At 42.0% G+C, this 11,273-nt stretch overlaps 2 protein-coding genes across 2 annotated transcripts; one reads left to right on the top strand and one right to left on the bottom strand.

Moving 5' to 3' along the window:
* The first annotated feature begins 829 nt into the window (after nt 1-829).
* Nucleotides 830-3,550, top strand: LOC149401703 (uncharacterized). Its single transcript, XM_089610849.1, has 7 exons — nt 830-871; nt 1,048-1,294; nt 1,385-1,620; nt 2,227-2,734; nt 2,810-2,849; nt 3,249-3,354; nt 3,470-3,550. Exons 1-7 carry the CDS (start codon nt 830-832, stop codon nt 3,548-3,550), a joined length of 1,260 nt encoding a protein of 419 aa, XP_089466975.1.
* A 1,789-nt stretch (nt 3,551-5,339) lies between these two features.
* Nucleotides 5,340-10,703, bottom strand: LOC149401702 (uncharacterized). Its single transcript, XM_089611497.1, has 7 exons — nt 8,872-10,703; nt 7,649-7,739; nt 7,245-7,402; nt 7,092-7,143; nt 6,916-6,998; nt 6,724-6,817; nt 5,340-6,347 (listed from the first exon to the last, which is right to left on the bottom strand). The coding sequence occupies exons 1-7, from the start codon at nt 10,225-10,227 to the stop codon at nt 5,800-5,802; spliced, it is 2,382 nt and encodes a 793-aa protein (XP_089467623.1). The 5' UTR covers nt 10,228-10,703; the 3' UTR covers nt 5,340-5,799.
* Between the last annotated feature and the right edge of the window lie 570 nt (nt 10,704-11,273).

Genomic DNA, 11,273 nt, shown 5'->3' with positions numbered 1-11,273 from the left:
AAAGACGAGATTAACTATGATCTACTTGGAACTGACAGTGAGTTATACCGCATATGTGCTGAGAAGATGCAAATGTCAAGGGAAGTTGATGTGTACTGTGAGCACCCGATAAATGCTCCAGTTTTTCCTAGTGCACCACCACTGGAAATTAGTTATGAATGTCAAACACGTACAGTTGAAGATGAAGCACATGCAGTTCAAGAAGAAGAAAAAAAAGACGACCCAGATGCGGTAGAAGAGCAAGATGTTGAAGCACCTGCAATTCAAGAAGAAGAAGAAGACAACCCAGATGCGGTAGACGAAACAGCTGCTGAAGAAGATGAAGCAATAGTTGATGAAGAAGACGGCGACGACGCTGAAGAAGAAGATGAAGCAATATCTGATGAAGAAGATGAGAGAGCTGCTGTTGAAGATGAAACAGATGCAATACAAGATAGCGGGTACGAGCTAAGTGAGGATGATGTTCACGTCGATGGTGATATCGTAGACGTTGGTTTGAGGAAGCTTCAGAAGAAAGGAAAGGCCGTAGTTAGTGACGAAGAAGGCTTACTGGAATCTGGTAGTGAGTATGGCGATGAATGTGACATTGGTGGTAGGCATAGCTCATCTTCAAGTGAGACAGAAGAAGTGACAAAAAAGAGAGCCGGTACATCGACAAAGGGCCAGAATCCGAAAAAGAAGTTGCCAACATTTCAGGAATTCAATGTTGAGACAGATATGAGAAATCCAACTTTGAAGTTGGGTTTAGTATTTCCCAGTCCAAAGGTTTTTAGAGAAGCAGTGAGAGAATATGCCATAGCTGCTGGGAAATAAATTTTCTTTAAGAAAAATGACTCAACCAAGGTTCGAGCCGAATGTAAGGATTCGAAATGTAAGTGGGTTTGCTATGCATCGTACCTTGGAAAGACAAACTCATTTGTGATCAAGATATATCAGCCGGAGCACACATGTGCGAGGACGAACAAGAATAAGTTTGCTACTTCCAAGTGGCTGGCGAACAAATATATGCAGTATTTTAAAGACAGTGATTCTTGGTCGGCACTACAGTTCATGAATAAAGTCCAAAACGACTATATTTTGGACTGTTCGTATATGAAGGCGTATAGGACAAGGAAGTTTGCTGAGAAAGTCATAGAAGGGTCCTATAAGGAACAATACGGTGCTTTGTGGAGTTATGGAGCTGAAATCAAGCGAAAAAATCCTGGATCGACGGTTGAGTTTGAGTGCGATCATGATTCGGAAGGCAAACCAATCTTCAAGCGAATGTACATTTGCTATGCCGGGTGTAAGGAAGGTTTCCGATCATGTAGGCCGCTCATAGGTCTAGATGGGTGTCATATTAAGGGACATCACACGGGGTAGCTACTTAGTGCAATTGGTATAGACGCAAATAACAGCATGTTCCCGGTTGCCTTTGCTGTGGTTGAGTCCGAGGGAAAAGCATCGTGGTCATGGTTTTTGAATATTCTGAGAGAGGATATCAGTATTAGGAATGGATTGCATTGGACGTTTATCACGGACAAACAAAAAGGCCTTAAAGAAGCTTTGAACGGACTTTGGGACGAAGGATTGCGCAAGACATCTTCAAAGCAACTTTACAAAGGTAAAAAATCTGTGATGGTAAAAAGATCTGCAATTTAATCATTTTAATATAAACTAGTAATTACATGACTTTTTTCTTTGTCTAAAATTAAGTGTAATGCATACAACCTGCCTAATAGTGGGATTAAAATGGAAAAAGAGACTAAGCGTCCAAATGGAAATTTTAGATTTTAGTAGCAGGTTGAAAAAGAGAAGTCACGCTTGGTTTAAAGATGGTGATAGAAGAAATAGCCTTGGTTAGATTGTTGTCCAACAGGTTAACTTTGAATTTGCTAAGTACGTGCTGACTGATAGAATGTTGAGTAGATTTACAGAAACAACTAATGTGGAATAATAAATGAGTAGTGAAGCAAGAGATAAAATACATAGAGAATAATAATCGGTGATGAACATCTAATTCCAGAATGTCAATGTGATCATTACATAAGACAGTTTTGTGGTCTGAAATGGGTAGTGGAAATTAGAGTCACTTTATTTATTTTCGTTGATACAGTATCCATCTGGGTCCATATTCCATGAAGAATAATGCATACAACTTGCCTGCTAGTGAGGTTTACTAAAACTTAAACCAATATTTTTATACTATATTTCTCTCTTTCACTCTTTCATTATGAGTTCATACAGGTCTTCAAAGGACAGTTGATGAAGGTGACAATGATGGCAGCTGCTCAAGCATACTCAACTCATGGTTTTCAGACTAACATGGACTTCATAAAAGCCGAGGACGAGAAGGCGTATGAGTGGTTAATGGAGAAGGAGCCTCAACACTGGGCTAGATGCAACTTCCGAACTGCTATCAAGTGTGACATCCTCCTCAATAATCTGTGTGAATGTTTCAATGGAACACGAGCTATTCTGCTAGCTAGACAAAAGCCTATATTGTCTATGCTAGAAAGGATAAGAATGTACATCTTGCAGCGGTTCACAAAACAAAGACTTGCAGTGGATAGATGGCATGGTGATATAGGGCCAAGGATCTCAGAAATTCTTGAGAAGAACAAACTGAAGAGCGCTGAAAACATTGCAAAGTGGGCCGGTGATTCAGATTACCAGGTGACTAACATGTACGGCTCGATGTACGCGGTTAATCTCAGTGACAAGACTTGTTCTTGCAAACGATGGAACCTCTCAGGTATTAACAACTCTTTGTAATGTACATAGCTAACAAACAATACTTTATGTCTCTCTAACAATACAATTGTGTCAGGTATTCCGTGTTCGCATGCTATAAGCTACATCTGGCAAAGGTAAGAAGACCCTGTTCAATATGTCAGTGAGTGGTACTATAAGCATGTGTATGTTGCTACTTACAAACACAAAATAAACCCACTGAACCCGATTGAACAATGGCCCAAGACCGGACTTCAACCAATGGAAATGCCACCAGACAGAGCAGAGCCTGAAAGGCCAAAAAAAGTTAGAAGAGTCGAACACGACGAAGTTATTCGACCGGGAGCAACCAGGATGTCAAGAAGATTTGTTATTACAAAATGTTCAAAATGTGGCGAAGAGGGACACAACATCAAGACTTGTTTTAGAAGGAAGCAAGCGGAAATGGTTAGTTTTTAATTTCTTGGGCTCATAATTTATTTACTGTAATTAGAGATCTTGTTAACTTTTAACTAAATACATGTGTCTATAATCAGCGCAAAGAAAGGGCAACCTCGCGCAAAAAGAAACAGTCAACTCCTCAAACAGGAAGTCAACCACGTCATCACCAAGCCACTCGTGAACGAAGTCAGCAACCAGCAAGTCAGTCCAATCCAACAAGTCAGCAACCACGGGTAAAAATTGTTACTCATAACTCAATTTCAGGCTTTTTGTATACCTCACAGTAGTCTAAAGTATTCTGAATTTTGTGTTGTAGAGGAGTCCGAGACTCATGGCCGCGAGTAGTCCGAGAAGGTGCCAATCAGGACTTCAACCTAGGGGTTTATTTAACAAGTGAATTGTCTAGGCTGTTTTTGTGGAACATTGTGAAAGGACCATGTTGGTAATAGGCTGGTTTTGGTAACAATTTTTTGGACAGATTACGTAGCTAATCACTGTTAGTGATGCCATGTAATGTCAAACTCATTCTAAATTATGCATGTATTATGGTCCTCTTTTGGCACAATATTAAGTTATGAATGGATTATGGATTTTCTTTTGATTTCATTTACCAATTTTTTTTTTCATTTATTATTGACCGTTGCCTTCCAAAATCTGATGCAAGTTAAGTGAACTGGGTTGTTTGATTGCTATTTTCAAGTTCAGATTCATAATCAGAAATTTCTCATTTTACTTTCACCTGTCTAATTGTGAAACAAGCACCTCTGAAAGTTGAATGTTCTCAACAAGTATGCACTCATTTGTTTACCATGTAACATTTCAGAACTTACACATACATAAACAACATATTTTCACACCTCATTCTTACACATAAACAGCATATGTTCACATTTAATAGAGACAGGTACGTTCAACTATTACAAAACAACATATGTTACACAAAACAATTGCAAGCTATAAATTACTTGCAAACTATTACAAATAACAATACGATACATATAATCAACATGATCTTAATTTTTTTTTATTCATTTGTAATTTTCCCAATAATTTCAACAGAGACAGGTACGTTCAACTCCATATCAATTTCACCAAGTTCTTCTTCAATCTGTGTCCTCTGTTTTTCAGCTTCCATTGCGTGTAACCTCATCAGCAAACCTGGGATTACCTGCATCGACCTCGTACACATTGGCGGATCCAACCAATCAAAATGCCCACAGCCTCTGTCTTTGGAGTTCTGAAATAAAAAAAGGATTGTGAATGAAAAAAACCCAACATCGACACAGAAACCTTATACAAATGCACATAACCAGATTTCTCTTTCCTTACCTTAAAATTACGACAACCAAGAAACCTTCGACCTGGGTGATCGTCAGTCCAAGCCGTATGCTCCACGCTCGCGACTCCACATCGACACAGTCGACGATTTTCTGGGGACGAGCTCACTTCGTTGTTGCTGTCAGAAGTTTGACTTCGTCGACGATAACCGAGGCTCATCTCCTCTAATCTGGCTTGACTTCGAAGAAGAGATAACCATGCGAGTTTTTTAGGGTTTTTAGGGCACACGATCTCGATTTGGAAGAGAGAGTCGAAGTCAAGTTTATTAGGTTAAGGTAATTTATATAGCATTTAAATATCAATTAATAATGTGTTAAAAAGGGCATTTTAATAATTTGCCAAATCAGCCGTTCAAAAAAATAAACGGAAGGACTGAATTGTTAAGAAATTCAAAGTTTAAGACCACTGATGCGAGAAAAAAAAGTAGGGATGAGTTTGTTAAGTGGTCAAGAGTCCAGGGGGCATTTAAGTAATTTATCCTATTGTTAATCATATTGATATCACTTTTTATACCACAAGTTCAAACTAGAATTATATATCACATTATTTTTTATATAAAATATTATAATTATAGATATAGTATATATCAAAATAATTTTGAGGTAGTTTTGATATTAATGAAACTAATTAAATATTATTTTATGTGCACTCTATGTGTCAGAGGGGATGAACTCTGAAAATATAAATTATTATTTATAGTCTAAATAGAGTAAGAAATAGAATTAGACGAGATAATCTCTATTTTATCTAAAATTCCACTTTCTTATATTAAGTCAAATGTGGGGGTCTGTGAACAGTTCGCTAAAAGGAAAAACGCACAAAGTCTTCAAGGTAGATTTGCAAACTCGAGAAAGGAAACACTAAAGGGCTGTGCAAATAAATAGTAAAGAATTTCCATTTTAATTCAATAGGGCTTTTTGCCGTGCTCATGAGTCATGACTCTACAATTCCCGATTATACAAATCCACCGGTCGTTTTTTTTCTTTCTAAATTCACGTGTAGTTTTCCTCTCTTTTTTGTTTTCTTTTTTTTTCTTCCCCTCTTTTAACAACTCTATTTTCTTTCTTGAAGCACAAGCCAGACTAGAACTCTCACCGAGCTCTACATCAGGAAGTGCAACAAGGAACAAGGAAAGAAATGCAACTCCGCTAAATATTACAAATCTCACCCAGTATCTCTCTCTCTCTCTCTCTCTCTCTCTCTCTCTGTACACAAATTTAGCAAAGCTACCAAGGGAAAATTAATCTCTCCAGACCAATTTTTTCCACCGGAAGCCCTCCATATTTTATTCTTTCAAACCTGAGACCATCAAATTCGAATCGGCAAACCGAAATTCTGAAAAGTTCTAATCTCACCGCGAAGGCCTGCAGTGACAATGACCAAACCCCAAGCGGAGACATTTCGGTCGAAATCGAAGCTGACACGGGGGCTGCTCCTGTTCCTAGCGGCCAACGGAAGCTTCTCCTCGGGCCAGGTGGCAGCGATTCGGTCAAAGAAATAGCTGTTGGAAGCGCTGGAAATAGTGCCGTGCGGAGATTGCGAGCCATTGGCTGTTGCGGCGGCGGCGGTGGCCTCCTCCACCGGAGTGGGAGGGTGGTTCGCGGTGGACACTTCGTCGCCCTCGTCTTGGTGGATGTCCCACGAGTCGGCCATCCCCGGCCACGGGATCGCTGCCGACACGTCTTGGCAGTGGAAATGCTCGTACGAGCGAGTCACTGTCACGGCTTTGCTTCTCCCAGGACGGGAATCAGCTTCGTGTTTCCATATGTACACGTGCGAGTCCTCGCTCGCCGCCACCACGTACCTTCCGTTTTCGGTCAGGGACGCCGAGATCTGGGTGTTCGCGTTTCGAAACCCTGTATGCACAAAAACCAGCAGAAAGAGCAACACGGAACCCCCTTTTAAGCTACGTTTCCATTTTTGACATACATCGGTGTATCAAGTATTTTCATAATTATTCATTCTGACCATCACGAGACAGTCTGTTTCGTATTTTTTTTATTATTTTCTTGTATTTTTTTAGGAGTAGCTTGGGGTTTCAACAGCCAACTTATCATATGATTTAAACCCAAACACCCCCAAAAGTAGAAAACAAAGGTCAAATGCAAGAAACAACTTGGTGAACCAGGATCAGGGTTTGGGAGAAAATGGTTCTACTCCTGCTGCATTTTCTTGTATATGAAGATAATAAAAGAAAAAACACAAAAATAAATAAATAAAGTTTGGCCTCACCTTTGAACTTGTGAACCAGATCAACACCATCCACAACCCTGATCCGTGAATCAGAAGATGTGATGAGAACTTCTGATGAGCTCCCTGGTGCAAACTGTTGACTAAAACTGATCAGCAACTGACAAGAATCAATGATACATGATGTCCAAAGATAAAAGACAGAAGCGAAACAGGCTGAAGCTAACACATTACCTGGAACCCGGTGATTTTCTTGTGATGGGACTTCTTTTTCTTGTTCTGCAGATTAATCTGACTCTTTTGTTGTAACTTGTTCTCTGAAAACGAGAGAGAGAGAGAGCGCAATCTTAGAGCTTGAATTTCATGGGATAAATAAGACCTAATATAAATCCTGTTACATAGACTAGTACCAGCTGTGTTGTACAAGCGGCAACTCCCTTTGTATGAGCCAACTAGGGCGCCCTTCAAGCGAAACAAAAATCTATGAGTGCCACTCATTCACAACGATCAAATAAAATATTGAAAACGAGAGGGAAAATAGAAAAGAAATAAATCATCCCAACCTGACCATCTGGGGTGTAGCAAGCAGCAGTGACCATCTCATGCAGATCATTCCAGTCAACAACTTGTCGGTCGGGAATGCTCCAAATGCGGACCTTTGCGTCAAGTGATCCGCTGATGAAATATCTATCATCAACAGGATTAAACTGGATGCATGTTACTGTGTCAAGGTATGCACAAATGGCAAGTCATTAGAAACAATTTAACAACACATAAACAGTTTCTTTCACTAATGACGAACAAGTTCTTTCTGGTAACGAATCCTTACGAACAATTTATTTAAGTGCGATTACAAGTCTATTTAGATTGCTTAATGGTTCTCCTAAAGCAATTCACTGCCTTTATTGTAACCATTGTTGAAGGTAAGAGAGGAAAAAGAGGCTTATCAAAGCTTCCAAGTGCGTACCATAGTCACTGTGTGAGAAGATCTTCAGGCAAGTCTCGCTAGATAAATGCCATAGCCGTACAGTTTTGTCCATTGAAGACGAAAGCAGGTGCTGCGGTAATATATGAACAGTCAAGAGGCTTTAGAACGGAAATAACAAAATATTCCTCTTAAAAAATTCCGACTCTTCCATCTTTTTATACTTTGCAATAAGTACATGAGTTTCCTTTTCCCTAATGAGCCTCCAGTATTTTATTTCACTTGGATATAGCTATTGATTTGTATTGCCATCAACCATAAGTTTTCGAAGAGAAGCTTATACAGCTCCAATTTTGATTATTGTTTAAAAAGGCGTTTTCAAGGCGCGCCTTGAGGCGAGGCGGTCGGAAAAAGCCTCAAGGCTTAAGCCTGGAAAAAAAAAAGTCAACTTGCGCCTTTTGACTTTAGGCGTGCGCCTTATGCGTAAGCCCTGAAAATTTTCGCCCAGAAACGCATGAAATAGAGCAGTTTTTTTTTTTTTTTTTTTAAGGCCCAATTTAAAAGTTTGGGCTTTTTCTGGGCCTTTTTTGGGTTTTTTTTCAGATAAAAGATTAATAAAACGTAAATTAGGTTTTTTTTAACATATAACCTGAATCGTAAGTCTAAAACTAGTATTTCAGGGTTTTCGTTATCTAATATAGATTACTCTAAAATTGGTCTAAAACGTAGATTAAGGTTTTTTTGGGTTTTCATTGTTAAACTAGTATATGAAGGTTAAAACTTAGCATTATCAGTTTCCAGATTATACAAAAAAATTAATTTATGCCTATCTTTCGAGGCTTACGCCTCGATACGCCTTGAGGCTTACGCCTTGCCTCAAAAACAGAAATCGCCTCGAATACCGTTTACGCCTTTTAAAACATACAAGGCCCTCTCACGTGTAAGCATTGTTTCATCCTCACTCTTCCTCTCAACAAACCTTAGAGTTCCATGACTAATCTGCTCCGAAAGTTCCTCTACTCTGAAACACTAATAAACAGATCTGTACCACCTTATGACAGGGAAGATATCCTAGAGCTATATATAGTCCTATTCAAGTTACAGCTATATAAGGTCTGAACCTTTCTCGATTTTATTTGAGTCCCTCTTTTATTGAGCCAAGACAATCAACATATCGATTCCACCATAGGAAAAAGAAACTATCTTAAACTGTGATTCCATCGAAAGAACAGGCAGTAGAATGTAGGAAATGAGCGGAGACTGACCTGGGACTTGGACCAGGAGAGATCAAGCACGTCGTCGAGATGGCCTTGGAAGGAGGAGACGGGCTTGTCGGAGAGGGCAAAGACGGAGTCGGGCACAAAGACGTGGTCGAGGCTGACGGACTTCCGGCTTATGGAGGCCCTCCCTCTCTTCTTCTTGTCGGGGGAGGCGGCGGGCTCGGGGGAGCCGTTGGCGACGAAGAACATGTCGGACCTGTCCATGAGAAGGTCGCCCTTCTTGTCGGAGTGGACGACCTGCCAGACGTGGATGACGCAGTCCTCTCCGGCGCTGGCGAGGTGGCGGCCGTCGAGGCTGAACTTGATGGTCCAGACGGAGCCCTTGTGGGCGTGGATCTCCTGGGTCTTGAAGAGGGCGGCCAGGTCCTTGGCGGGGCGGCCGTACTGCTTGACCCTCACGCGCTCCGGCCCGTGGAAGGACGCGTCCTGGCTGTCGTCCGTGGCCGAGCTCGAGCGGCGGCCCCCCTTCTCCGACGAGGTGTCCCTCTCGTCGCTGCTGCGCCGCTCCTTGCGGCCCATGAGGGTGCGCAGCCAGCCGCCGGCTTTCTTCTTGGCGGCGGGCCCGTCCTCCTCCACGCTCTGCCGCCGCATCAGCTCCTGCACGATCGGAGAGTGCCCCACGCACATCTGGAACTCCTCCATCGTCAGCTGCCGCCCCGTGCCCACCTCCTTCAGCTTCTTCCACGTCCCGTCCTCCTTCATCTCCTTCACCACGAACTCCTTCCCGTTGTCCAGGTCTCTGATCCTGCACACCTCCTCTTCGATCTCCTCGCCTCTCCTCGGGTTCTGGTTCCTCCCCGAGGGCGGCTTGTTCAGCCTCGGCCCGTTGTTTACAAACGAAGCGACCTCAGAGGAGGAGCAGCAACAGGAGCAGCCCCCTTTCTCTGCTGCGAGAGCAGGGCAGGGGCCGCCTCCGTCCGACTTGGACCGGACCATCCCCAGGCTCCCGCCGGGGCTTCCGCTCAGCTGGCCGGAGGACGCGGAGCGGGCCAGCTCTCCGGCGTCGGCGGAGGCGCGGGAAAGGGAAGGGTCGCCGCTGAGTCCCATCTCCCGGAGCAAATGGCGGCGGCGCTCCGAGACGGAGGAGGGCTGGGAGATCCAGACGTCGTACTTGGAGACTCGCATTGGGAACTTTGGGATCGGGAAGTGGTTCCTCTCGGCATAATTCGGTGAATCCGAGACCAAACGAGAAGAATTAGATTCTCCTTCTTCTTCTTCTTCTATTTCTTGCTCGTCCGAGGAGGAGGATGTGGAACAAGAGCAAGAAGACGAGGCAATGCGATCGAGGGACTCGTAGAAGCACTCGTCTTCGTCGTCCTCGTCCCCTCCAGTCTTGCTCATCTCATCGAAATCAGCGACGGCGATGGCACCACCGCTGTCCCCATCCCATCCGAGTCACAATGCTCGATCGCCGCAACCTGTTTCCATGGCCGCTCGATCAGAGTAGTTTTTGCTTTTTTTCGGGGGGGCTCGCGATCTGTCAATGGTGGTTCGGTCTGTTTCGATTGTTTCGATATGGATCGGAGTACAATGAAAGTACTGAGAAAGAGAGTCGTTCGAGTCTCTCTCTCTGTGTGTGGGTTTTGGCGAAACCAGATCCTAGAGAGAGAGAGAGAGGAACGAAGCCCTATGCTGTGTTGTGTTTGTTTGCTGGTTTTGTGAAAGGTCTTTTTTTGGGTTGGGGTTTGAGTGATTCTTGTTGTTTAGAGCGAGCGAGCGAGAGAGAGAGTTTTTACGTGTTTGTTTTGTTTGTGTGTGGGTTTCTTAGTTTTCTTTCTAATTTTCTACGGAAAATGTGTGAGAAAGTGGGCATGGAATAGTTTTAATTAAGAGTTAATTATTAGTATTAAGAAATTAAATGTTAATTAATATTATATCGAGAGAGTTGAAAGTTGAAACTTGAAAGTGTCGTGTGTGACAATGTGACGGTGGTGGTTGTGCTGCTGGTGCTCATCGTGTGAGTCTTTTTTTTTCTTATTTTTTTTGGGAAATTAACTATATTATTATTATTATCAATAATGTGAAGATGGCGGGTATAATTGAATTGCAATTTGCAAATAAACCTAAGCTCATAATGAATAAACAAGTTAATTTAATTTGTTTATCATTATTTTTTATAATTTTTTTTACTGAGTTGGTTGTCAAATATAATAATGTTAATATGTCATGTCACTAGGCCGATGAATTTATGGTATGTTAACTAGGGGTTCTTTAGCAATAATTCAAACCAAACCCGTTTGTAGTAGGCTTTGGCAGACATAATAATGATCTCATTTCCCACAAAGTTAAGGCATTTTTGTTGTGATTAGGTACAAAAGAGATTATGTTAATGTATGGGGGTGAAAAATGATTGTGTACCTCTCTCTTGACAATGTCAAATCTCATTT

This window comes from Urtica dioica, chromosome 4 (genome assembly GCF_054948205.1).
Source record: "Urtica dioica subsp. dioica isolate 48M chromosome 4, U.dioica_male_clone48M_v1_H2, whole genome shotgun sequence".
NCBI lineage: Eukaryota > Viridiplantae > Streptophyta > Magnoliopsida > Rosales > Urticaceae > Urtica > Urtica dioica.
This window is presented reverse-complemented; position numbering and strand designations above follow the sequence as displayed.